Below are 27,742 nucleotides of genomic sequence, written 5' to 3'. Positions count from 1 at the left end.
TGAAGCGAAGGTCCAGAACATCATAACGACTAACTTCCATTATCATTCAGAGCTATAAAATGAGTCAGCAACTGTCAAATCAAATAATCATGTACATATATATATATACACATCAATAGTCAGTTTTCACGATTATACCTACCTTTAATTAAACTAAAATAAAGTGCTTATTTCAGAAAAAAATGAAATAAAAAGTGTAGCTTGAAGTGATGAAGAGCAGTCTCAACCAATTTTATAATAAACACTCAACACATCTTAACAAATGAACTACCTCCTCTTCTCTTTCATTCCCTCTTACAGAGCTACCACTTTCCTACATTCACTTGTTCAGTGAGAAACATGGGCTCTAGCTTGTCCTGCCAGCTAGGATTGGAGATCCAGGAGATAATCTTGTTTTGAACTGCCCGTGGGAAGAATGTACATGTAAGAATCTGTACATTCTTGGTTAAAAGCCATTTGAAATTTCTTCTCTTTTGTCTCCTCAATTCGTGTTTTTCCAGAACATCTCCGGTGTATCTCACTCACGGACTTGACTCGCAATGCTTACCAAAATTCACAGATTTGATTGGCTGAGCAGCATCACATGAGACGTTTGGAGCACATGCAATAGGTCTGTGAGTTTCCTGTGCACTAAACCCGGACAGTAAATGCTAGAAAAGCTGTGCGAGTTAAAATAAAAAGGCTCCGTCACGGGGTAGTAATTCTCAACAATAAATTGGCTGTAGGTCCGGGTCCGGAGAGGACGGCGGCTGGGTCCGGACCGTGGTTTGCCTATAAGTGACCTCTGCTTTAGAGCATCGTCATAAAGATAGTCAAACACAGTTTCCAAGGTTAAGAATGATCTTTGAAAGTCAACTCATAAATACATGAGATTACCAAAAAATATTTTTATTGAATATGGTCTGATACTACAGTCAGCATCAACTGCAGCAGTATAACAAATACCAAAAGATTTCCAAAAACAGTCTTTATTTATGTTTGCCGACAGATCAACTAAACCTAAAAAATAAACATTAACATTGAAATGATTCTATGTGTAAACATACAAACATTGTTCTTGTTTCTTAACACAACTTGTTTAAAACAATTGCATTGGTCTACTGTACACTGACACAAGATTGATGACTTCCTGGCAGATTTGTCTGCCTCCACAGGAATTTCATACTGAACATCTGGGCATTATCATTCCATTCCACAGCTGCCAGCAGCATTAGCTGACTCATTTTCATCATGACAGTGATGGGTATTAACAGGCCCCGACTCTTTCACAGCATCCTCCTTAGTCATGCTGACCTCAGCACTCTCTCTGGCAGCTGAACTGTCATCAGTGATGTCCACATTTATACACTGATCCCTGCTGTGGTCACTGTGTTTATTAATAACATCATCAACATTAACTGTGTGATGGTTCATCTTTATCACCACCATGTCATTAGCAGGGCTTTTGGCACCATCACAGCTCTTTCCACATGAGGTATTTTCTTCAGAATTTGCTTCATCTTTCTCTTCATCACTACTGTCTATGATCTCTCCCTCCTCTGGCTCTTCCTGCCCTGCTTCTCTCTTGGCCCTTTTCTCTTGTGGGGGTTTAGTTTCAGGGCTGGTCTCTGGGGTTCCTGTCCAGATGTTGGTTCCCCCCGGGGTGCAAGTCCCTTGTAGGAACGGTGAAACTTGGGTGAAGTCCCGCTTCTCTTGGTCCACCTTTTTGGTCTTTGTTGCAAAACTGCTGCAGGCTGATGACTGTTCAGCTGAAACAACATGAATCAGCTGAAAACACATTTGTCTATAAAAAAGCATGATTAAACATGGCTCATGCATCAGTAAATTCTTACATCCAAACTTGAAGAACAAGAACAAGTGATCAGTATCGTCAGTTGCACAAAAATGGTTAGAGCACAGCTGAGGTTATGCTTAACAGAAATCGTGAGAAAGAGAAGGACGGTACAGTTTGGGACTGATGATGCTACGTTTTGGCTCCACGCTGGGTTCCCGGATGAGGCAGCTTGCCAAGCAATTAGTTATGCAATAAAGAAGGGTGGACGTGTGAAAGAAAGGCTGTAGAATAAATGACTATAAAAACGATAATTGTGAATTTTTAAGCAATTACTGCCCAACATGATCTCCCCACAGTCCATTTGTGGAAAATTCACTTTAAACCTCAGACACTTTTGCCAACACATTTTCTAAAAAATGGTTATTCAGCAGAGCCTATAAAAGATTAATGTAATTCAGTTCTTTGTGCTATAACATGAGACACAATTAAGCTATGCCTGCCTCCCATTATCCATTTATCTTTGGTACAGAACATTAGAAGTAAATTAATATACACATCTTAAGAGTTTAGGTTATGGGTAAAGGGCATTCTCCACTGACCATAGATAGAAGTACAGCCCTGATTCAGTCCAATGTTACAAACATTACTGTTGAAAAGAAACATTTTCAGCAACAGGACAAATTAGAAACCCTTCTTGTCAAGTGTCAATCCTTTCAATAGAGACACGTGACTAAATCTCTCACTATAGGATGTAGTGTCTCTATTATTCACAGAAGCACTTACTCCATTATGCTACCCAAGTGGCTAGCAGTTGTGACATCTCCACCTTTCCATATGGCCAAGACAGTGTCAAAAAACTTAGTAATTGGGTTTAGATGTTTTGGCTAAAGGGCCAAGCTTTTTGTTTAAAATTTGTTTATGACTTATTACTTAAACCCTTTGTCTCTCAGAGCACCTATAAAAGGGTAACTATATTTGGAATAGTAACATTAAAACAGTTATTTAACAATCTGACCCACATAACAGCAAGATAAAAATGTCATCAAAGAGATTCTGGCTCAGGGTCAATGAGGCTACAAAAGGATTTTTGAGAAAATTGAAGAGAGATTTGCAATCTCTAATCAGAATACTGACCGGCTGCATGCTGCCTGAGTTTCAACATGACTTTACCCTCACTGGATAAGCCACTGCCACAGTGTCCGATTGGTCTTTATCACTTCCTGTCCAGCTTCCCAGGCCATGGCGTGTGTAATTATCAGGATGTGTCTATGGCTATTATAGTGAAACAGTGTGGCACCAAGACCTTATCATTGAAAACACATACATACTCAAACTAAAATGACCTCATTCGTCACTCAGCCAGTCCAGATCGGACAGTATAATGATATAGAGTTAGCGTGGTCTTTTGTGACCAAGCTAACCCTACTCAGATGTAGAGTTTGATCTCGCTGAGGCAAAAAAAAAAACTTTTCGTGAGTCCTACTTTGTCATGGCTTTTCTTGGCCTTAAATATCCGGTACTAGAAGACACTGACAAACAGGTGAGGAAAAACCACAGGCTGATGTCCTGTTTTCACATCTTCCGTCAGTTCACAACTCACTGAGGTCACTGTTCAACAGTAAGCCATGTTTGATCCTCTTTTTGGACATGGTCGCTGTCGAGGTTAAGTTGGTGTGTGTGATGCTGTGCAGAACACCCTCATTTCCGTTGGGGTAGCATGTTGCTATAGTGAAAAATAAAGGAACAGGGAGCCTTGAGGTCTCAGCTGGAGAAACCAGGACATGATACAATGCTGCAAAGTGGCGAGGGGTTGGCGTTTTGAGGCTACATAAAGTTTTGACTCATGTCATATATACACCCGTTTATTTAGTTAGAGAAAACATAGATGAAAAGGAAGCATTAAGGTGAATGCAGTGATGAAGAAATTATTTTGTTTTACTAATAAGCCATCAGTAGGTTAGTGTTGGTGCAGAAATTAGCTTATGAGCAGGAGTTAGAAAATTCATGACAAGCTAGATAAGGGTGTTTTTTTTTTGTTATTTTCTTACCCAGTCCTTTCAGTGGATAGTCCTTCCAATGATCTCTGAGTACAACATGCAGCACAGGATATTCAATCAGTGTTTTGTACCTCAGGTTGTCCCTTAGGGTTTTGTAAATGTCCAACTCATGGTACCTATTCCAGACAAAATTGAGACAAAAGAGGTGATTACAAGACAACTCAGTTACAGCATGCTGGGTAAATTACAGGATATTAGGCTCATTGAAGGTAATTTCAAGTTTTTAGGTGCTAGGATACAACAAAGACAGAGCAGAAATAGCCAACGTTGTTGAAAGTCTATAACTGGCAGCTGTAGCTCTTTATTTACAGCAGCCTGTGGCACATTGGTGGCTGAGAATCTTTTGAAGATTGATAGAGATTTGAGTCATGGCTTGGCACATTGAAGATTCTGCTTGGTGTTTGTCTCAAGAGATGGAAACTGACTTAACTAAGAATCAACATCTCTCACAAGCACATGCAAGGGCTCTCTTTCCCCTCCTTTAGCTCTTCAGTATGAGATGACATCAGTCTAGTCTTGCATCTAAGTAGTCCTGTCAAGCATTAGGGATGGTCATAAATCACCAGACTAAATAGTTAACTGGATTCTTGGGAGACATGGCTTGCCTCTACACTAAAGTAATTCAGAACCATCCCGCTTAGGTTGTCATCACCAAAATACAAAACATCATATATTTGGATGTACACAGTAACTGGCACCATCCCCACTAACTGTCAAAACCGCACCAGACTGAAGATTATTACCATTGTTTGTTTTGCTAAAAGCCCAAGCAGACTGAGAACCGCCCAGGTAGTCACCCACTCCCAAAACCAATCAAAGCACTTTGTTAATGTGACATTTACAGGTCTTTACTGGCGTGCCAGCTTCCAAGAAGCCCTCCATCCTGGAAGTGATTCTCTTAGGTGGGCTAAAGTATATAAATAAACAGCAAAATGTGTTGGAACTTCCTGTGGGACTAGATAAAGGACATATGTGAGACTGTGGGTTTCAAAACACACAGGAAATTTCTTGCCGCAGTACAAAAAATGGTTGCAGGGTACTTTTGGGATATCTACACAACACAAGAGTAGAAATAGCATATCTAAAGATGGACTCAATATTTTGTACATGATTCCTGGATAGAAAAAAGGCTATTATTGACAGGATAAAATGTTAAGCAGTGAAAGCAGTTTGTAAAGCTGGTGCAAAGTAATTAAAAGAAAATAATGCAGCAAGTAAAAGCAGGATATCTAAAAGGATTGAATACATTTGCTATACGCAGACTAGACAAGGATTGTTTCCATGTTTCCATTCCATTTGTTGTTATTTTTTATGTCTAACTGAATGTTCACGGATGTTTTTTATTTTTGTGAATATAAAAGCTAAAATAAAACACAAGTGTTTGTAAACAACAGCAAAAGAGGGGTAGATGGCAAAGCAGATTTCAGCTCCCTGTGGTGTCGAAGTGATTGTTAAAGAGCTGGCCATTTCTAGAAACACGTCTGGATGACGCAGCCAAGAACACGCACACATCTGGTCTCTATATAGTGTTCTAGTGAATGAAGAGCAGAGGACAAGAGTGATGTTCCCTTCAGGGAGGTTCCTATTGTTTCCCCCTCCAATGCTGAGACCCATCAGCAAGAATATGGCAGTGGTAAGGTGTAAGGAGGAGAAGAAACACTGCAAATATCTTGATCATGAATAGACAGTACTGTGTTATTAATAATGTTGAAAACTCAGAATAAGCTAGTGCAAAAATAAATAGGATATGTACATGGTCGTCTACTAGTTGGTACTGGCATTGTTTTGTGAAACTCACTGTATCATATTGTGAGTAAAATCTTCTTGATGATGAGTATGAATATCATTCATTCCAATGGCGGGTGAGTGACAAGCAGTTATGGACTAGTGCCTTCTTGAAGATTACAAACGCTGGATTTCTCCCAACTCTGTTAAAATCGGACAATTACTACAACCAGAGGAGGACAACAGGAGCCCAGTCGTAAACAAAATATTGTAGCATTATTCAGACAGACAAGAAAACAAGAGAACCCTGCTATGCAAACCAAGTTTCACATTTTGACAATGATACCCATTCTAGTATTCAGGTTTACTTCATTTTATTTTGGCGTTTCAGTCCAATTCCTCAATGCCAAGGGCCTGCTGCACTGTCTCAGAGGCAGGGACTGTGTTAACTAAAATTCTCTGCCAAAATATTATATTTTATAGATTTGACCGTTACAAGGTTATAAAAAGACAATGGTGGTGGATGCATGATAGTTGCTTCTATGCTGGTGCAATCAGATATTTTGGGGTTGGGCATATAACCATCCTCTTTAGCTACCTCTGATTTAGACACACTGTGTGATACATGTTAAATCATTACATTTAGCAAATTAAGTGCTTATCAGGTTGGATGTGAAACCACATGCCCCTAACACCTTTCCGATGACAGAATTGGATTTCTTTGCAACTGTTACAAAACTTACAAGCATGCTCACCTCACTCAACAAATGGCCAGGTTTCAATTCAACTATTTTTGTTACATTTTATGTGTACAAATGAATGTACCACCATGCCTTTGAGGAGAGACATTCTGAAAGCATTCGCTATTATTCCCACATTTGACAGATTAGTGCATCTGGTCCTCACTTCAACAGCATGCTCTTCACTTTGCTTTTGAGTGTAGGAATTTAGAACATATATAGACTCTTAAATTTAGACTAAGTTTCAAGCAAATCCCTGCCTAAAATCTCATCGTATTACTGAGGCTGACGGGAACTTCAATAAATAAGGATGACCACAAATTTATACAGATATAAATACCACAATCCAACTGCAGTGTTTCCCATTGTTTAACGAGACCATGGCGGCCCGCCATAGTTTCAAAATGAACCAAAAATATTTTTACACGTCTCATAACAACATTTCAGACCTCTAACGTTGTGTTTTGTGTGCGCTGCTGTAAGCTCGCACGCTCACACACTTTGGCATCCGACTCGAGACAACCACTTTTCTTTTGAGGTGACTACAGTGATGTTAACGGTATGTTTCTGTCACTCGTTTTTAAGCTAGCCACGCCTAAATTTGGAGTGCACACATATTAAAGACTTCATGGTAACTGAAACGGATCGGAGCGAGCTGACAGGCAGGTTAGAGAATTTATCCTGTCAGTTTCTCTCTTTACAAAGACAAGTGTTGCAGTATGAGAGTCCTGCCTGAAGAGAGGCTATGAAATCTTCATGTTACGCGATACAAGAACCACATACAACATTTATGATATTGGGTCGGATTTTTTATATACGGTCTATTGGTCGGACTTGATGAATTTAGCTCAAGGATACACATGTGACAGCATCCGGTTTTCAAAATACAGTGTCTATATAGTATAGAAATAAGATTCTGTGAATATAATCCAATTAAGTATAAAACAACAACAATAAAATAGGGAAATTACTTATTTTCTATTCTTTAATTTGGGTTGCTGGAAAAACATTAAATAAATTTGTTGACCTTTGTTGCCGTTTCATCACCATTTATAGCTACTATAAAATGGTTTTATGATGAAATAGTTTACTAGAGCACAACATTGTTTACAAGAGTGCAAAGTAATAGATAACCTCTTAATTTTGCACCAAATGAATGCATTTAAGCTTAAATGTACAAACTTTTCTACCGGGAGGGGCATTCCCCCAGACCCCCCGAGGTCCACCCACCATAGTCTCTTAAAATGATGTGGGAAACACTGCAACTGTGACGCTCAACAATTACCCAATATAATCTGGTGCTATTAATTCCTTGCTATTCTAGTAACAATACCAAAAACCAGTCCAGCACTGCAGGAGAACTGAGGAAGCATCTGCTTCACAGAAACATACTTGAACAGATCTTCAGGGCAAGCTGAGGGAGAGCAGCTCGACATGCTCAGGACGGATAAGGAGAGGGCTTGCCACAAATATGTGAGAGAAAGCACTGCTTGGACAAGACAGAAACATCACTGTCTGATGGGTCCACAACACACACACACACACACACACACACACTTCAACGGGCGTAGATGTTCTGTGGGATTCGGCTTCTGAGAGGAAAAGAAGAGGTAAGGGAAAGGCGGAAAGGGCATCCTCTGGATCTCAGAAGTGGAATGAATAAAAAATAAACATTAAAAAATAACAAAAACAAACATCCACAAAGGTGTGAATGGCTCTCTTGATGCACAGTCTGCCTCCTTTCCCGTAAGAGAATGTTGACTGGTTACACAGCTATGTTTAGTTTAGCACAAGAACTCCTTTATTGGAGTGGGTTGATATTCCAGTAGACATTCAACAACAAAAACATGCAGTCATACCCTTTTGTGTTGGACTTGGCCAACAGCCTTTAAGCAGCCATGACCACTACTGCCCATGACTTCATAACACTAATAACACCGTTCAAAACGTGGAAGCCCCTTTGTGGTTGCAATGCTTTGACCTTGTTTGTGATCCCTAAAAAAGGCGATCTGGCTTCAGTCTGTAGGGGGCTTCTTATTAGAGCTCTAGTTTGTGGCCATGGCCCTGTTATGTAACTGCACCTAGTTAATGTAAAATGATTCCCCCTTGGACAAGCCTTCTAATTTTGCTCAACTTCTATTTATCCATCCTCAATGTTAACAAAAACACTTCCTAAGAACTGAACAATGGAATTTACTCATCAAGTAAAAACAAGAAACGATTACTGATAAAGAACGTGGAACAGGGAGAGGGAGGGCCATTTATTCCACTGAATCACAGACTTGACAAGACACCGTCCAAACATTCTTTCTCCATAGTCTGATTTACAACTGTCACGGTATCAGGCTCATAGCTGTTAAAAGTCATATATAAAACATTGTGAGTATGGAAATGATGTGAATAAAATGCCACAGGCTTTACAGTCACCAGATCTCAACCTATTTTGACACCTATAGAAGATTTCAGACCAACATCTAAGACAATGCTCTCTACTACCACCTCCATAAAACTTATAACCTTTCATTTTCAAATCTATTTTGTCCGATTTCTGTGATTGACTCTGATGCTATATTTCCTTGTCCTGTCTGGCTATATTTGTTTTTCTATCTGCTGCCTACCCCTTAGGTGTATTAAGCGGCCTCCTATTCCAAACGTCAAAGGAAAGGCTTGGGCCGACGTATGTATCTCCGGGCCATCCTGGCTGTGTGCACCCTCCAGGTAGAGAAAGGAGAGAGCGGAGAATAGAAGTTGGTCAATGTTTAGACAACCCAAGGCTCCAACCTTGCTCACTCCACCAACTCTGACTTTCATTTCCGTGCCAGGAGGGCCCAGAGACACATGCGTCGGCCAGTACTTTGCCTTTGACCTCCTATCCCAAAGGGTGTTCATCCCTCCAATAGTTCCACAGACCTGGTAAGTAGCACTGAAGCTGTCTGGAGGCTCGTGGTGGCCTGACTTCACACTAAGACACTTCATATTAGGTTATTAACCTGTGATTATGCAGCACTATAAACTACCTTGTAGTGACATTCGTTATGAAGGTGACACTGCAAAAGGTGTGTGGGATCAGAGATAATGACACATTTAAAAGTGTTTAAAATTTCATTCAATTCATGTAAGGGTAAAAGGTGACAGCCTGACAGTTTGTGCTAAATCGTGGCTTGCATGTCACAGATCTAGACTCGTCTTTCAGTAATTCTTCTCTTTATGCTGCCACAAAATAAAATGTATCTGCCTTGAAAGTGTTTGCAGCCCATCCCACTGGGCAAAGCAAAAGGACCATGTGTGACAGATGGGATGGGAGGTTTCATGACATTTCATGCTGGCCAGGGGGGTAATGGTTATGAGCACCGAGGAACATCATTCACTTCATGACTAAGTGGAAATGGAGGGCAGCCAAAGAATTCGAAAGTAGGCGAGGCGAATGGGTGCTATCCACACAATCCAATGACCCTCATTAAAAATCAAAAAAAGCAAGACAGACAGATAGGGCAGGAAGCAAGTCCACACAGGACAGAGACTATGGAAACAGATTGAGTGAGAAAAAGTGAAAGACAGCAGATGGAATATGTGGATAAAAGTTGCAAAGAAGTTTCTTGATCAATGGCATTTCTCAATGTAGGAATCTAAGAAGAAGCGGGAGGAGAAAAACTCTCTATGGCCTTCCTGCCAAATGGCTGTGTAACTTTGCAGGAATTTACAAGTCAGTGATGTCATGTTTCTAAACAAATTATGTAGATTTAATACACACTGAATAAATCAGTCATGACTGGCAAGTCCAATCAAACGGTCAAAATGGTTACACAGACAAGATGCCTGAGCAATACTGGGATTCTGACACATTTTTGAAAAAGAGAGAAATGTGTCTTCCAGCTTTTAAACAATTTTATTTAAAAAGCCCGATATCACAAATTTGCCTCATGCAACAGATGTAATGTGTCATATACACCAAAATAGTCAAATTAAAATACAGACAATTAGGATGACAAAATCTACCAGAGAAAAGTTACATGTATGGGAACGTAACAAATTATTTTGATAATGCGGAATAAGAGAAGTAGAAGTAAATCTCACCTCACAGAGTTAGCCTTTCGCCCCTCTGCTTTCATGAAGATTTTCATATGATCAAAGGGGGTGTGCACATACATCTTCAACCTGAAACAGAAATTCAAATCAACATAGAAGGTTAGAGACTAAACTCCAACCTATCCCTTAAAAAAAAAGACAATAAAGAAAAAACATGAGAACATAGACTGTGAAGAATTTCCTACGATGGTTACCATAAAGGTCAAAACACAAAGAGCTTATTGAGTATAGCACAAGGGAGAAATGTATACTTGTCTCATATGCTGACTGATATTTATAGGCTTAGACTGGGGTTTCTTGTGTAAGGGACAATGCTCCATGCTACTGACAGCCACAGCACCTTAGCCTGCTGTAAAGAGCCGGTAATGGGCCATGGAGAGTTAAACCCCACTCACTTGAATCTACACTAAGCGGAGGTTGTGTCTAAATGGTTGGCACTGAACCAAGTGAGGTGTCTATTTTTACAAGAGTTGCACCGGTCTACAATATGCTCTCGCTGATGGTTTTTTCAGCAGACTGCTTAATGCTGACTGTTATCAGTACAATGGCTGGGTCATAGGAGTCAGATCGCTGTTCTGTTACAGGTTCAGATTAGAAATACTGAGTGTTCTGCAAACAAAGAGCGTGCCTTGTTTAAAGACCGTAGTTTATGTTGGGAGACACATGAGCCTGGGAAATTAAAAAGAAAGTGAAGTAAGAGCAAAATTACAGAGATAAATGTAGGAAAGTAAGATTGTGGGAATTATACAACATGAAGAGACCAACCCAACCGAATCCTGTGTGACTGAAATTGGATTGAGTTGGTTGATGTTAAAGATCAGGATAGAAATACACTCCACCTTTTCATCTACTCTATGGGAAACGTTCACATTCAAGTCAAGCACAATTGTGACGACGTGTGGTCGCACAGATGAGCAGAGCGTTAAATTCATTCATACAGGTCCACATTCTACAGTTCATTTTAATTAGAAAAAGAAAATATCTATGAAATGTGTGAAAGGGGAAAAGATTTCAAAATAAAAATAATACTTAGCTAACATGAATCTTTTAAGAGCTATACTTGCGTCTTCACCCATTCCTTCTCCCTTATAAATGCAAACTTGTACTTTATGTGTAACTGAGGCATAATCCCTAAACACACTGCTGCCAAACTCAATTACAGGAGCTCTGGTCTGGCATGCAGGCTACAGTGGACCTGATACAGGTCATCAAAACCAAGCAGTCATAGCTACAAATGGCCTATATTTTTAACAAAAAACGGTGAGGACAACAAGTAAAATCTGGAATACAATAGGCCATTGTACTTTTTCTCATTTTTTTTTACTCATTCAGATATGCAGCAGTGATGCTCAGGCTGCATCTTGCCAACACAGCTTTAGACAATACAAAATGCTCATATGCTTTGTAATATTGTCAGGATAATAAGATGCAGTAACAAATGAATGTAACTGCTTCACACTGGTGTTAGTATGAGTGGTAGTGTTTGATATTATACTATGCTGCTAAAAGGCACATATCACAGAACCTGCATTTCAACAAACAAATTTTGAGAGCAATTCATTTTGCTATGCCTTCTTCCCCAATCTCATCCCTAGTTGTTGAACATGAGACTCCAGTAACTAAATCCAACTTCACAGTTGTTGCCAATAGCAAAACAGATGATTTTCAAGAGAAGATAATGGGATGAACAGCAATCTTATTGCCAATAATAGGGACGCAGCTTTCACTCCAGCTGTACAAGAAATAAAATACCTGTCGCAAAGGTCCAAGCAGACCTCTAAGTAGCACCATTCCCAAATACTTTAATGTGAATTGTCTGCTTGCTCTGTCATAAAACCTGGACACATAGCAGCTCACTGCTGATCATAACTCCGGTAATTCTACAGCTTGAATTGGGTGTGTTACATGTATTTGACAAGAACATGACAGTCTTGTAATGACACAATTTCATAAAGCTTTTAACAATATTAATAAAATGTTCACACACCTAAAAAGCATGTAGGTGTATTAACGTTTCCACTTATAGTTAAGAAGTTAACTGGGGCGGTTAGCTAAGTTTACAGATTTTATATTTTGGGGGGAAAAAAAGACACTTGTTATAGGATTAGTTCTATTCTAGAACGAGTTTGACTTTGGGTATCAGAATCAGGGTAGAAAATGTGTGATTGGTCTATATAAACAATCAGAACAAAAAAATCAAATGGAACTGAAGTGTTAATGGGACAAAGCTCACTTTTGACGTGTCACAGGATCAGACTCTGTAGAATGGATATAACGGGTCAAGATCTGCTCCAGGGTTTGCTTGTCAGACACCCTAGAACAAGAAGGATATTTTGTAGGAAAAAACAAATGTGATAAAAAATCTGTTAATGTTCACACCCATATCAAGTCATGAATGAATGATTTTATTTGGTAAATTTACAATGAAATAACCAAAAAAGGAGTAGGCTGAAGCCAAGGCTTATATTTGCCTAATCTACGTCAAACCATGTTCATAACGGATAATGTCTCTGTGAAGCTTTTACCAGCCTTCACAAACACATATAGATTTGAGTGGTCACTACTGCCAAGTTGCAGCCTGTGCACCAACATGGTCTGTCTAACAAAATGTTCCCTACAGTAACAAGCACTTCTTTTCAGTATTGAAACAGTACTGATCATTTGCTTTCAGTTAATAAAAAAAACTGGTGGTTCAGAAGGGGTGTGTGTGTGTGTGTGTGTGTGTGTGTGTGTGTGTGTGTGTGTGTGTGTGTGTGTGTGTGTGTGTGTGTGTGTGTGTGTGTGTGAGTGAGTGAGTGAGAGAATATTATTATGTAACTCACCTCCTCTGACTGAACTCTGTGCTGCTCTGAGGAAAGATGAGCTTCAGGTGCCATAGGAACAGTGCTTCTCTAAATGAGACACAGAGAAACTCATTTTTGGTTTCAGCTTATCAAAAACAGTAGTGCTTGATGCCTGTTTTTCCTCCACAGATATGAGGTCACTAGTACTCTCACAGTATTCCCTTCATAGTCAAACACAAATGCCCTTGTTTAAATTCAGAGCATAAAATGGATTCAATCTTAATCTGTCCAAGACAAAACGCCTGGCTGCTTCCAAAATCTTGTCCATCTGTGTGACTGTGTGAGTGCATGTGTGTAAATGAATAAACCAGAGTCACCATGGAGACCATGACATATACACGCAATACTAGGACACCAGCTGGTGGATATCAAATAATGATCACTTCTTCTGGGGTAAGACTTTGGGCAGCAACTATTAAACGTGGTTGAGTTTTTCAGGGTTGCTGGGCGTGCTCTACAACCAAACATTTATCCCCTAAACAGCTGCTGTGTTCAGACCAAGTAATGTCATCATGATGCAGAAATAGCCAACAAAATGTAATATATCAAACAGTTTGGGAGATATGAATAACAAGATGAAATTCCGCCTTTATTCTGTTACAGTAATCAATTAATAGTAATGTGTGGTCTCGCTGGTAATTTCAATTTTGCCAACATAAACACCAGTTTGACACACAGAGAAAGATTCCTCTTATGTAGATAAAACCAATGAAAACGTAGAAGTATATTTTTTGCTGCCCTGAGGAATAGGATATAGTCTACTGGCACAGGCATCAATTAAGTCCTGCTCTCCACAGTCATATACCCTACATACTGAGCTGAACCTAACTACAAGGACTTGCGTTGACCAATATATCTGGTAGAGTTGATTCGTCAACCCATTCTCCGTCAGAGTGGAAGGACGGAGGCCTTTATGGATCTGAGGGATGCGGATGAAAAATAAGACTTTACATAATTTTAAGGCACATGCGGGATACCTAGTTATTAGGGTTTAGTACTCACCAAGACATATACAGAGCACAACTTGAAGGTTTCTTTTGATAACTGTAGTAAAAATACATTTCTTTATTGACAAATCTAAAGACAAAGCTCTGAGGAGTTACCCAGCCCATTCTGACAATACAGTAGACTTGTGGATTCCTGCTGAAACAAGATTAAATATCTATATCCACCATGCAAACATGGTATGGTGTCATTTTGTAATGTAAACTATGATGCATGTTAGCACTCTATGTTAGAATTCACCTTCAAATACAGTTGAGGGTGATGGGAATTCAGTCATTAGGCTTTAGAGGTGAAATTAAATTATTATATAATTATTATTAATCAGTCAATGAACAACCTATTGGCCTCAGGTGAAGATACCAACGATGGTCGTTCAGTCTTGGCCACAGGTAGTCTTAACGACTGTAACGACTGTCGTCACAGCAACAAGGAACACTAACAAACCAGCGGTATCGATGACCCGGGCCAACGACCCCACTGAGGTTAAATAGCTGAGTTTCCCTGCCAGTCAGTCAGAACTGAAGAAGTCCTTTGGATGAGGGACGAAACGTCTTCCAGTATCTTCAACCAAGTCCAGTTGCCCTTGATTTTAACCTTCGTTGGATATTGTGATAATTTTAGTCATTTTTCAAGCAGCAATGCATACAAAATATCTGGTTCCAGCTTGTCACAGCTTTCTGACAATTTGTTGTTTTCTATGTTTTACATAATTGAAAAAGAAACTGCTTGGTAGTTTTTGACCGTTTAGACGAAGCAAGATCTACACTGAGGTTCAGATTCAGTCACGTCAAAGACAATTATTTAACAATTTGTTTTCATTCTCTTGTATTGACAAAGACTGGTTCAGCATTTGAACACTTTTTTTGGGGTCATAATTGTGCCATCGTTGTTAGCAGGTATTAGAGTGAAATGGATTAACACAGCAAAAAAACTAACTCTACCCCATGTGTTTTTTGAGTGCAGGCATGGTTCTGGTGCTTGTGAGCTTGTGTTGTTTTGTGGATCCAGATGGTAGCATTATACAACAGGGGGCATGTTTTTTCCTTAAACAGAAACAGGATGGGTAGGACAAGTTCAAAAGCAAAGAAGTATGTGCAGAACTGGCAGGATACCCAATGAAAGGTGGTTATGAGTTTCCATTTGGCTGTAAGGGTGAAGGGGTAAAGCTATGGGCAGTGAAGGCAGCGGCAGGAATGCTGGGAGGGAAGATATGGGGCTGGGAGGGGATTCCCTACGCAACTGTAGGAGGTACCTAACACCTCTAACCCCTTAGTCAGAGGAGTTTGTATTTGCTCAGTTTTGGCTGAGTTTCTTCTTCAGTGCATCAGTATGTGTGCATGTGTATACGTGTACAGGTGTGTATGTGTTTGTACGTGTAAGCAAAAGAGGTGGAGCACCAGGTGTGATGCCATTATTCTGTCATTACAGCAAATGGAAACTATGTCTTTCAATGGAAAAGGGGCTTGCCCAAAGATGCATGTAATGATTTCTGGCAAGGCCACAGTGCATACCTGGGATAAGTGCCATCATTCATTGTCAGGGGGAAAAAAGAGGAGAGAGCATCTTAAAATGTCAAAACAGAAGCACGGACAGTAGAGCGCGACTACTTTGAATACCAGAACCTGCTGAAAAAAAGAAACCGTATCAAACAGTGAAAAGATAGTTCTGCAAGCCAGTTCCCACATGTAACTGTGTAAATACTAGTAGTACAATTCCTACGGAAAACATGCCTGTTTAAAAAGACTTACCACACAAACATTATGCTGTTAGGTTTATAACTTCAACAGAATTCCATGCAAACAAGCTATCTGCTTCCGGCCTGCATTAAAAAGGTATTTTTCTCCTCCAAGAGGGATTAACAGCTTTTAGGCCACAAGAACTAAGCCTAAACAAATACAATAGGATTGATACATGGCCAGAATAGAATGGGAAAAATGTAAACATCATTACTAATACTGTACAAGTAATTAACTGCTTGTTTATAGGGACAAAACCTGATTCCTTCAAATATCTCAGTCCATGACTGAGCTATTAAATGGGTATCAATCCGTAACTGTATGTGTGTTTGCATATATATGAGAAAGAATACATTGCAGAGCATAAATTTTTTAAGGATAGCCAGGACAGTTTATGGTCAGCTCTGTAAGCAATAATGTAGGCTCCAGATTCAGATTGTGATATTTTGTCTCACTCTGAAACCTCAGTAAAGGGGTAAAAAACCTTGAGGTTTCAAATTATTTTCAGCATCCTGGGTTGCGGACAGGAGATGGAAGCGGTCATTGCTTGCTGCCCCATTTTTAGGAACAAAGGCCTGGTGTTGAATGCGTTTTAATAATTGCTACAATACTCAATATAGTCATTCAATGTAGGTACTGATTTAAATAGCAATCCAAGTTATTCAAGCCCTGGAGCTAGACTGAAAAGCGCAAGCGCAAGTGATGAGTCAGGTTTTGTCTTTCACTTTAAAACTTTTTTTTTAGTAGAAGTGGTCATTCCCAGTAGTGGCTAAATTAGTCATCTTTGCCATGAAGAGACTTATAAATACTAAGCCTAGTGTCCAGGCTTTGGTGAGTACTGTCTTTGTTCTGCTCCTAACTACAAAACTATACTACACTATAAGTGTACAAAGTGTGACATTTTAGTTTCAAATGCATAATAAACATCTTACAGAAAGACCTACAAATAATTTGTATTTCAGGATGCCTCTCTCTCTAAACTTTAACAGAGTGAGCAATTGTCTGCATTCATGAGGGAGACTGAGAAAAAAAGCAGACTCAGTGAAGGATGGATGAATTCATTAACAAGAACACTACTGATTAGGTAAGCGATTTGAGTTACTTGTGCCATCAGCACTAGAGAGCAGAAAGCCTGACTGGTACTCTGGCAGTCAGAGCAGATCCATTTGGATGGATTAAAGATTGGACAGATCCAACAAAAATGGCACATATAAAACCATGTGTCCTGTGTATCTGCCCGTCACAGGCAGATGCCAGGATTTTGGTAGCAAGTGGTGGAATAAGATGACAGGTTTTGGGGCTTCTCTACTGAGATACAACAAATAAATCCAGTATCCAACGCCATGGCTAGATCTACAACCTCAAGAGGGTGGAGTGGCAGAGAGGCTGATGGACAAAAGAGAGGGGAGACAAAGATTAGAGGCAGCTGTATCTTAAGATTCCTTCTTTAACTTCTGTCTTTAGCCACAGATGCTGGGCAAATGCCACAATGTTAAGTCTTGGGTCTGCATTCCCTGAAATGCTGAGTGAGTTCTTAGCTAAGCTCCTCTTTTCCAGAAAGGCAAGTCATTAACGCTATACTTCTAATGTTCAAGAACAAAACTATGTTAATTAATTTTGAACAACACATGGGAAACCAATTATTTAAATTCTGTCAACCAAACATGACACATGCTAGGTTTATATTCTCTCTAGCTCATGCAACACACTCACATTTCTGCTTAATTTACAGTTTGGAATTTTACTCAGAGTCAGAGAGCAGCATGTAGCCCAGTTATGTAGCCAATTGTGATGACAGCTTTTGCAACACTGATGAAACTGCCGCTTGCAATTCTGATATGAGGTTTACCTCGGATGGCAAGTCGGCACAGACTCTGCTCTGCATCAGCAGTGGTTAATCTGGCCATTGGCAGCCAAAGGTTGCCTGCTGGAGTCTCAAAAACATTTGCGTAAAGCTGCTGCTGATTGTTTCATTTGAACTTAGTTTCTGGAAAGTAGGAGTCGGGTGCATGTGAGTGTGCAAAGTGATGAATAGTCGTCCGCCGCCATGAAATCTGGGGTGAAATATGGCTGTCTACTTTAATCCATTTGTTCATCACATGCAATATTTCATACACCACTTGGGTTTCTACATTACAGCATTTTCAAAATTGCATTAATTGGCCTAATTGAGGTTCTAAAATTACACCCCTTCTCAATTGTCCCAGTACTGCAAGCTTTAGCTATGATGTGTTGTGCAAGAGCATTTTTACTGCACCTTCACAGCAGGGGATATTTCTGCTGATCAGTGATATTCTGACTCTGCTTGGGAAAAAGACCAGACCATTATGCGCTGGTGATGGCAAATACGCAGTATCCAGCTTTTAATAGTTTTGGAGTTCTGAAACACTACCAAAAGAAACTGGTAACCATTTCTGTTCTAACTTTCACCAACTATGCAACTGAAGCATGGTAACTGCACTTTCATAGCACGCCTCCCATCTCCTTTGCCTTGCTATTGCAGCTGTAATGAAATCTGGTGATGTCTGCTGAACAAACATTCCTACTTTTGTTTCAGATTAAAAGCTTTCCACGCAGTGCCTGTATCTGGGATATTTTGGCTTCATTTCTGTACAGTGGAGACATCCATCTTTAAAGTCTATGGTCAATATCAGGAAAGAAAACTAGGTCTCATCTAAGAGAGAGTTGGGTTAATTGAGCCTCATTCCCAATATATGACAAACTGACATATGGCACAAATCCACCGTTATTCACATTACTAATTATCTCAAGTTATTATAGAAATATGTTCAATTATTATCCACAGTAACTGCCACTGCAAAGTGTTGTCCAGTCCACTCAAGTCCATTCACTCAGTGAGGAAAATGCCCTGCCATGCCAAGCTGGGGCTGTAGAAAACATAATTCCACCCTAACAACTACTCCCAATGTTCTGCCAAATGCCAGCTACTATATACTTACCCTCCAAGGGCTGAACTTAGATGTAGCCTGTAATACTTCATCAATTTCTGTACTGTTTGTTCCTTGTTTTTGGAATTAGTCACCGGCAAAAGGTGAAAAGAAAGTAGTTGCACGGCCATTATTTTGCCTACAAACATTTAATCAAGGAGACACATGCTCACAAACTCACACTCATACGTTCACACTTACATACACACACGCACACCATTGCCAGGCATGAAAGCCCTCTAGTCAGCTGTCTGCCAGTAATGATCCTTCTCTGGCAGCGTGAGTGCGTAGCATGAATATGTCGCTAACCAGCTGCAGTCACACTGCTCACACATCTGCTTTTTATATTATGTACTTGGTACATTCTGAAGCACATTCTCTCTTATTCCCTTGCAATTTATTGTATACCTTTCATCCCATCCCTTGTGTCCATTTACTGGTCTGTGAATGGGACGCCGTTGCGGTTAGTTGAAAAATCTGAGACACAGTGAACCTAACCAGACAAAACAAAGAAATAAGGCTGTGCAGCTGGCCAAAGATTCCAAACGGCAGCAGCATAAAGCATAAAGATTCTTCGTATGTCTTTTGCTGGAGCAGTTGTGGGACACTTACCAGGTGTGAACCTTTATAAAATAACAAACATTTGGCAGACATTCTGGTCTTAGCTTACAAAAACTTTCTGTCACCATCTCAAGTGTTGAGTTGGGATTAGGGAGTTTGGGGTGGGAGGGTGGGCAGTGTGTGCTACTACAACCTGACATGATGTTGCCTCATCCTGAGATTTGACGTGCACATTTAATTTACCGCCTGCAAAACACCAGAGACAGACATGACAGAGTGCTAGACTTTAAGGATGGAAAAGAGGGTGGTGAAAGGGAAAGTAACAACATAAAACCAGCTGGAGGGACTGACAAAGGATTCATTTAGTGGCAATCCTGATTGGCACCCAATGTTGTCCCTGGGCATTTCAGGCTCATAAAACTTTAATATGCAGTTCAATAACCATTTTTCCCTCTTTCCCTCCTCTATTCTTCCACAGAGGGATTAGAGTGGCAGGCTCAGCCTCAAAAGAATGGGAAAATGAGCAGCAGAAGGTAGGTTGTCCAAGGAGGGATAAAAGATGCCAAACATGACAAGACCACCAGTAGAACTGAGCAAATTGGAAAAGTGCCCATGCAAAGAATTACTTACTACTTTGGGGTCTACGGGAAGTAATAAGGCTCACTCTCTAAATTACTGCAAGGCTGCAAAGTTGACTACACTGAAATCATTCCTCCTAAATCAATATAACCAATGGGGAAACACTAAATAGCAACACCATATTGATGGTGATGTGGGTGTATGATAAATTAATCATTGAAATACCATTTAACCTTTTAGCTGTTCATTCATTGGCCACAAGGAGTCAAAGTCTGACAAGGTAATGCTTATTTGAAGATCTTACATTTTGTGAACGTAATTACTGACTGCAATAAAAACACCAGGGCTATCCAGCTACAACACTGGGTAAAATATTACCATTTATGAAAATATCAAACATTTTAATAATGATGGAACTAACTCCCAACAAATTACAAATGTGGTCAACATGTCTTCAAAAAGTCTTCTCATGAATGACTAGATTGCATAATATATTATTACAGCCTGTGAAACACACTTAGCCTAGGGTTTAATACATTTTTATTCATGTAGTCCTGCAGCAGTTTACCGATCATTCCGTTTAATTGTTGTCATAATGGAGGAGATGCACAGCAGTTGCCCAATAATGGTTTATCTGCAGCATGGAAAGCATGGTGTCCTTTTTCTAGTAACCTGTATAGGATTTAACACTTACAGCAAAACTGTCAAGCAACAACTAAAAGTACGTCACCATAGCTGAATCTCCGTTGAGAAAATGGTAAACATAATGTAAAATATTGATCACACATTTAACAGAAACTGCTTTTCATCATTACGAGTACCATAAGATAACCTAAAGAGAGCCAGGACTAGATGGAACCGCTGTTAGGGCTTAGCAAGAGTGCCATCCTGTGGTAAAGTAAAACATCACTAATCAGAATCTCATTTCGCTCCAGACTAAGCAGGACTTAACTTCACCAGAAAACCGTGAAGTGTTGTCTTTGTCTCTGACTGAGCGTATCACAGTCTCAAAATGTTTGGGTAAGACTTTAAGCAGTGCTGCTGTGATAGAAATCCAAACACCCATAGTGTTGCAATACAATGTTTGTGGTCTTCTCTATGATAATGTAGCATGTTTCAAGGATATTTAAGAAATGAATAATTATTTACATATTTCAGATATGGTCTAAAGATGGTACAGAGTAAAAATAATGCTTGTGTAGTGTTCTTTAAATTAATAAAGATACTGATGGTACTTTTAATTGTACAACTCACTGCTTCATAGCATAGAGTCACAAAAATTACCTCTGCAGTCCTGGACAAATTTAAATGATTTGTTGCTCTTGTATTACACTACACTCATTTTGTCAAACTACAGCTATGGACAAGACAAATAATATTATTCTGTTTAATGTAAAAATAAATTTTTTTTGGGTTATTTCATTCTTACTTTGCAAGGAAGAACGTGGAGTTTTCTCTGCTCTTAGTGAAGGTGACGGGGAGGAACCTCAATGTGATATTCATCTTTCTGGCATTTGCTGCCAGCCTCTTTGCCTGGAAAACAGAAAAGTAAAGACAGTACAGTACAGTATAGTGGTATACAGTATTAGAGCTGAAAGCTGTTGAAAATCAATTGGCAACAATTTTAATACTACATTTTTAAGCAAAAATGCCCCAAATAATTCAGTTTAAAAATGTGAATATTTTCTTGTTTCTTAGTCTTTAATGATAATAAACTGAATATCTTTAGGTTTTGGAACATATGGTTAATTGATAATAAATCAGAATTGATAAAATAATCACTAGTTGCAGCACTTAACAGTATGCACAACATTAACACAGTATATTCTGTATATGGTAGTGTCAAAGAAAAGAGGTATAGCGCAGTTAAGTATTTTTATATATATAAGGCCCAAAAACACATCAATATTCATAAAACCAAACAGAACAACAATCCAACAGTTATCAGACCTTTAATAAAGACTCACAGCAGCATAGATCAGACATAACAACTGTTTAGTGAAACAGGATGTAACAGAAAGCTTCCATTCTTAGCCTTGAACAGATTTGTTGGGACCACAGGCCGGCATTTCAGTTCACTGGAAAAATCTGTGTGTGTGTGTGTGTGTGTGTGTGTGTGGTGGCGGGGGGCTCATCTTCTCTAAGAACAAAAAGGTCTAAATACCAAACATCTGTTGTGCATCAATGAATCCGGCTGTGCAAGTTTCATTGGCAATTAAACTAAAGATTACCTGAACTTAAGTATAAGTGAATCCTTTCTGGCACCCATGTAAGGCCTTAATGAATTCAAAGTAGTGAGATATAGTGAAATAAATTTATTAAAAGGTGGGGCTGTACAAGGCCACTAAAAGATTACTCTACTACCAATGTTCTTGTGGAAACCCAAATCCCATCCTTATGTGCCAAGCCTTTATCTCTAGCTGAGAATAAGCCTCGTTATTTTGACTGATTTGTTGACCTCTAAAAATCTCACAAAAGCATTACACCAAGCTATCAAATATCACTTACATTGTCTTTTAGCCTGTAACAGTACAGGTGAGCGCTGGCAGGGACACTGAATATTACATAAATGAATGCCTGTGGTTTGGAGAAGCAGCAGTAAGCATTACATAACTACAACCACAAATTATACAAGTAAAGCAATAAAAAGCATTTAGATGTTTGGTGGGGTTTTTTGCTATAAATGCAGCTGATATCCAACCTGATGTATCTGCTCTTCTTACAATGAAGTTGTTTCTGAAAAGGTGCCTACTAAAGACAATCACAAAAAAATTGAAAGATAAAGTGTAAAAATTAAAGCCATTTATTAAATGTATACAAATACTTTTTAATGTAACAAAGCTCTAACCAGTCCTAATAAAAACCTGGGCTTAATCATACCCTTCAAGATGACTATCGCCTGAAACTAGCTTGTGGTTCTAAGATTCTCAAAAAAATTGCTTCAAAGCAGTGTAAGCAGTGCTGTGTAAAAGTACCTATGAAAAGTTTCAATCTGGTTTTCGTCAGTACCATCACACCAAGACAGCCCTTCCTAGAGTCACTAATGACTATTAATAAATGCTGATGCAGGCGTGTGTTAAATTCTTGTGCTGCTGGACAGACTGAGGCAACATATGTGGCATCATATTCAAATAGGAAGTAATTACATACATAAATTTAGACATGCGAAACTGTTGTACATGCTTTTATCGCCTACAGCCTTGTTTATTGCAACAGCCTTGATTATTGCAACAGCCTCTTCTCTTTTCTTGGAGAAGCTCCTAGGTCCCTGTTTGTTTTAGGATTGAAGATCTTTATGTGTATTTTTTTTATCATTTATCGTGGTATCTTACTTCATCTTTCTTACTGTGAAGCACTTTTTTAATAAATGCTCTATGAATAAAGTTTATTTCTGGTAGTGAACGAGGACTTTCAGTCCTACAATACTGACCACCCTCACTGTTTTCTAAAGTATTCCTCTGAGTTATCCCTAATACGCTGCTGCCTGAATTCATGCTCACATAAGTTCAACTTATTTCAACATAAAGAGTTTACTCTACGTCAGTGTTACTCACCGAAACGTATGTGTCGGGGGCATTTCGATACTCATAAAACACGATGCTGATTTTTAAGTATTCAAATCCAGCATGGTTTACATTCATGTTTACTAGCAACTAGTAAGTTCTTCTTCCCCGTCATTGCTAATGTCTTATAACCATCAGTGGGATAATGTGACACCCTTGGAAGGAATGTGTATCTCGTAACGAAAATGCATGTGCATTATCATTCGTGTGGCAAACAAAACGGGCCTGGCACCCACTCATGGAAAAACAGCTCTATAGCACTACTAGAGGTCTAAAACACCACAGGGAACATTTAAATTCCAGTATCCAACATTAGGCATGGAAGGTAAATCAAGAACGTACTTTAAAAGTGGCACGAGGAGTCCGGATGAGTTTGTCTCTGGTGGCACCATCAGCAAATCGTCCTGTATCCTCCAGAAACCTGTAGTCTACAGCACAGGTAAAAGAAAAATAGTAAACACACTTTAAAGTAAAAGAGTAGCATTTTTTAGTACCACCTCATTAATAAAATACCCCGATATTAATGGTATCAGCGGTATCATATATCATCTATTTTGTATGATTAAAGAAACACATATGCCGACAACCATAATGACTATGAACACTTGATGGTTAGCTTGAAGTTCTACTTTACAGTTTACTGCTAACACTATTAAGTTTTTTAGTCATGGGAAGAAGTAGAGGAAATGCTCACCATTGAGAAGCGCTATTTCATCAAACTGTGAGAGGGTCACAAATGCAGTTTTATTTCTAACTCCACTGCATCCCAAATCTTCCTTGTGTTTCTTCACACACAGCAAGCTAGGAAAATATACACAAACAAAAGACAAAAGAATCTGGTTTGGCTGACTTTCCACGAGGGCTACAACTAATGATTATTTTCAGTGTCGATTAATCTGTTGATTATTTCCTCAACTGATTGACTTGCTTTTTGGTCTATAAAATGCCAGAATATGGTGAAACATTTCGATCATTGTTTCTCAAAGCCCAAGATGACGTCCTCAAATGTCTTGTTTAGTCTACAACCCAAAGATATTCAGTTTACTGGAGTAAATACATATTCATATTTAAAAGGTTCAGTGTGTAATATTTAGGAGGATTTTTTGGAAGAAATGCAATATAATATGCATGTACACCATTATGTACATACTACCTTAGAATGAGCCATTTCTATCTACATACACTTGGGGTCCCCCTTACATGGAAGTCGCCATGTTGCACTGCCATGTTTCTACAGTAGCCCAGTAGTAGCAGTAGCTCTGCAGAGTGCGTTTCGTCACTAAAAACTGGACAAAGAGAGAAAATGTAACAAATGTAATCTATGGACTGCTGGTCTGCTGAACTGAGACTGACAAATATGATGCAATTATAGCACACCCCTGACTAATACAAACAATGACTAGCTGTCTGCCTGACTCATATTGTTTTTGGACATCCATCAACTACTTGTGCAGACATAAAAAAAGACATTATCTGTACTCCACTTCCCTCCCAATAACAAGTTAAACTCTTCTTCCTTTGCAACATTTTAACTTGAAGCAATTGTAAAACTGTGAAAGAAGAAACGAATAACAAATTCAATGACAGACATGACAGGTACTGTTACAATAATTAGATATATTAGTATATAGTAATATTAGTAAAATAACAAGAAATCTGGCTTCATGAAGATCTTACCAAAAAATAAATAAATAAAACATAATAAAACATGGTTGATAGATGATTTGCATGATTTAATCCATGGATGGAAAGAGCCATTTTCAGACACTTGCTGAGAGAGAGGTATTTGGTCAGGGTCACACAAAGACTGTATCCCTAGAAACTATGTAAAAGGAATGCTGAATGAGGCCAACAACAACAGGTAACCATGACAGTTCCCCCTGGTGCCCTTTGATAAATCGTAATGAAATTTTCAGGTATGACCTTCAAAATGCCATTTAGTACTTGAAGGTTAAGTTGTAAATGCTTCAGCATCAGCAGAATTTAAGGAACAGGTTATGGACCATCGCCGGTGCCTTGTTGTTGCTGGCCCTGAATCAAAGTAAAGTTCAGTCAGTAAAAACAAAAACCTAGCCAAGAGTAAATCATAAATATTACATTACTGCACGCAAAGGTAGAACTGATTTTATTAACATCATTCTTTAGTGATTCATTGTTTATTTTTTTTAATCAGAAAGAGCAGATCAATTTCTTTGGTTTTTACTAGTGACATAAGACACAGACGGAATAAATCTTTTATGATGTATGAAATAATATGATCTCATCATAGAGATACAGCAGAATACCAAGGTTAAATCAACCCACTAAAGGAATTCATCTTATGCATATGATCTCACAACAATCTCAACACTATAAACAAGTATTTATCTAACATCATAAAAAGGGATAATGATTGATTAATGATGATCTGACTGCAATTGTGCTCACAACCAATAAATTATCCAAGGTCCTGGACAAAATAAACTAGAGCTATTTTTAGTGTGAATATGCCCCTAAATGTGATTCCTGTGTTTTCTTTGACTAAATTGCCAAAACCTGCCAACCCTGTATCCAATCAAGAGTTTGAGCAAACCTCACTCTTTCTGCATTCTTTACTGCCCCTATCCAGTGCATACTGTCCAACACATACACAAATACAATCTTTGGAAGGACTACACAGGCCACATCTTTTTCCTGTGCCCATTCCATCCTCATCTTACCTCACGTTACATAACTTCAGACTCAATTCAGAGATTGTTTGTAAGCACCTGGGGAAGATCATTTCTGCCAAATAGAAGCCTTGGGCTGGCCAAAAACTCTTTACTCCATGTAATACAAGTTTTACAACAACCTGGCGTATCTTCTATTGGTGTACTCTTACTAAACTGTACTTTTTGCTAACCGAAAGAATCAAAAGTCACAGCACACAGGCTCTTGTAGCATCTGGCATTGCTAATATTTTATGTTAGGGTTTCAAATACATTATATAAAGAATATGGGTAGCTCTATGGCTGCAATGTAGCCTCCATCTACATATTAAAATGGTTAGTTCCGTTTAATTCCTTCATCATCTAAATATGATGAAAAGATTACTTTAGGGAATTCAAACATTTATCTATAAAAATATACACTAGCAGCAGATCACTACTTATGAAGGCATGATCAAGTCAAAGAACCCAGTATTTCACAAGAAAAACAGAGTAAGAACAAAAATAACATAATTTTGTCTTTATCCCTTTAATTAAATTGTGACCCCACAGACACAAATGTATTTAAAGGAACACTTGAGATTTGACGGTGAAATAACTGCATTACTTGTACTGTAATAATCTCACCTGCAAGAATGGGCAAGACAGGCAGGGCATCTATACTTTGCTTCTTCTGATCCACACACACCACAACTGCAGGACAGACGACATGTCAGCATGGTGCATGTAAATTTTGGGCAGTTTTAAAGTTAAACTGACACAAACTGTGACAGGACGTATAACAGGAGCAAAAAGTGCAATAAACAACCTAACGTGACTTGACTGAAATAAAACATTAAAACGTCCAAACACAGACATTCAGCAGTTATAACAATCAGGTACTCTATTAACACATAGGGTGACACAGTTTAGCCGACATAACTCATAGATAGAAGAGATAAAAGGATGAAGCAGAGAAAAGATAAAGACTGGCAGTAAATACAGTGTGGGAGTTTGGTGCAGGTAGCTAACTAATGGTGTGCTAACTATGTTACGCTAGCTAGCGTTAACATTACGTTACGTTACCTAAGCTAACGATAGCACATAACGATAGCTGATGTTTTATATTTGCTAATGGCTATATCGGCCACTCGTCATATCTTTATAACTTCTACAACAGTCCAAACTAGGCTCGAGAAATCGAACATTAAAACAAACATTAACCTGTTAGCTAAGTTAGCAATAACTTCGCTTTCTGTTAAAACACTTACTTGGAGAGAGAAATCTTTCTTTTGGTGCCTTTCAGCTTGTCTTCCGGATCGCTGTTTCCCACTTGGCTCTCCACAGTTGACATTATGTCTGTTGTTGGTATAATTAAAGAGCACATTACAGGAGAATTCAAGCCACACGTTGAACTCAACCTCCCTATATCAAAACAAACCCTCTTCCGCCGGTGGCC

At 39.0% G+C, this 27,742-nt stretch overlaps 1 protein-coding gene across 2 annotated transcripts; it reads right to left on the bottom strand.

The window, feature by feature from the left end:
- Positions 1 to 872: 872 nt before the first annotated feature.
- Positions 873 to 27,742, bottom strand: znhit6 (zinc finger HIT-type containing 6). 2 transcript variants are annotated; one of them, XM_046050584.1, is made up of 11 exons: positions 27,555 to 27,742; positions 26,932 to 26,997; positions 24,818 to 24,903; positions 24,312 to 24,418; positions 23,960 to 24,045; positions 21,484 to 21,587; positions 13,205 to 13,273; positions 12,616 to 12,696; positions 10,371 to 10,451; positions 3,823 to 3,947; positions 873 to 1,748 (listed from the first exon to the last, which is right to left on the bottom strand). In XM_046050584.1, the coding sequence occupies exons 2-11, from the start codon at positions 26,959 to 26,961 to the stop codon at positions 1,183 to 1,185; spliced, it is 1,335 nt and encodes a 444-aa protein (XP_045906540.1). In that variant the 5' UTR covers positions 26,962 to 26,997; positions 27,555 to 27,742; the 3' UTR covers positions 873 to 1,182. The 2 variants fall into 2 exon arrangements, with proteins under 2 accessions (XP_045906540.1, XP_045906539.1); XM_046050583.1 differs by lacking the exon at positions 24,818 to 24,903 and having other exon boundaries at positions 27,555 to 27,741.

This window comes from Micropterus dolomieu, linkage group LG05, assembly GCF_021292245.1.
Source record: "Micropterus dolomieu isolate WLL.071019.BEF.003 ecotype Adirondacks linkage group LG05, ASM2129224v1, whole genome shotgun sequence".
NCBI lineage: Eukaryota > Metazoa > Chordata > Actinopteri > Centrarchiformes > Centrarchidae > Micropterus > Micropterus dolomieu.
The sequence above is the reverse complement of the archived record's forward strand: the minus strand, read 5'-3'. Positions and strand labels throughout refer to the sequence as shown.

What these genes read in the sequence shown, in the direction of transcription:
- znhit6 (XM_046050583.1), bottom strand. Translation starts at nt 27,670, where the DNA reads ATGTGCTCTTTAATTATACCAACAACAGACATAATGTCAACTGTGGAG. An exon ending in TGTCTTGCCCATTCTTGCAG is followed by an intron (nt 24,419 to 26,931) that starts GTGAGATTATTA and finishes ATATTTTCCTAG; the next exon opens with CTTGCTGTGTGTGAAGAAAC. An exon ending in TCCACGTTCTTCCTTGCAAA is followed by an intron (nt 13,274 to 21,483) that starts GTAAGAATGAAA and finishes TGTCTCATTTAG; the next exon opens with AGAAGCACTGTTCCTATGGC.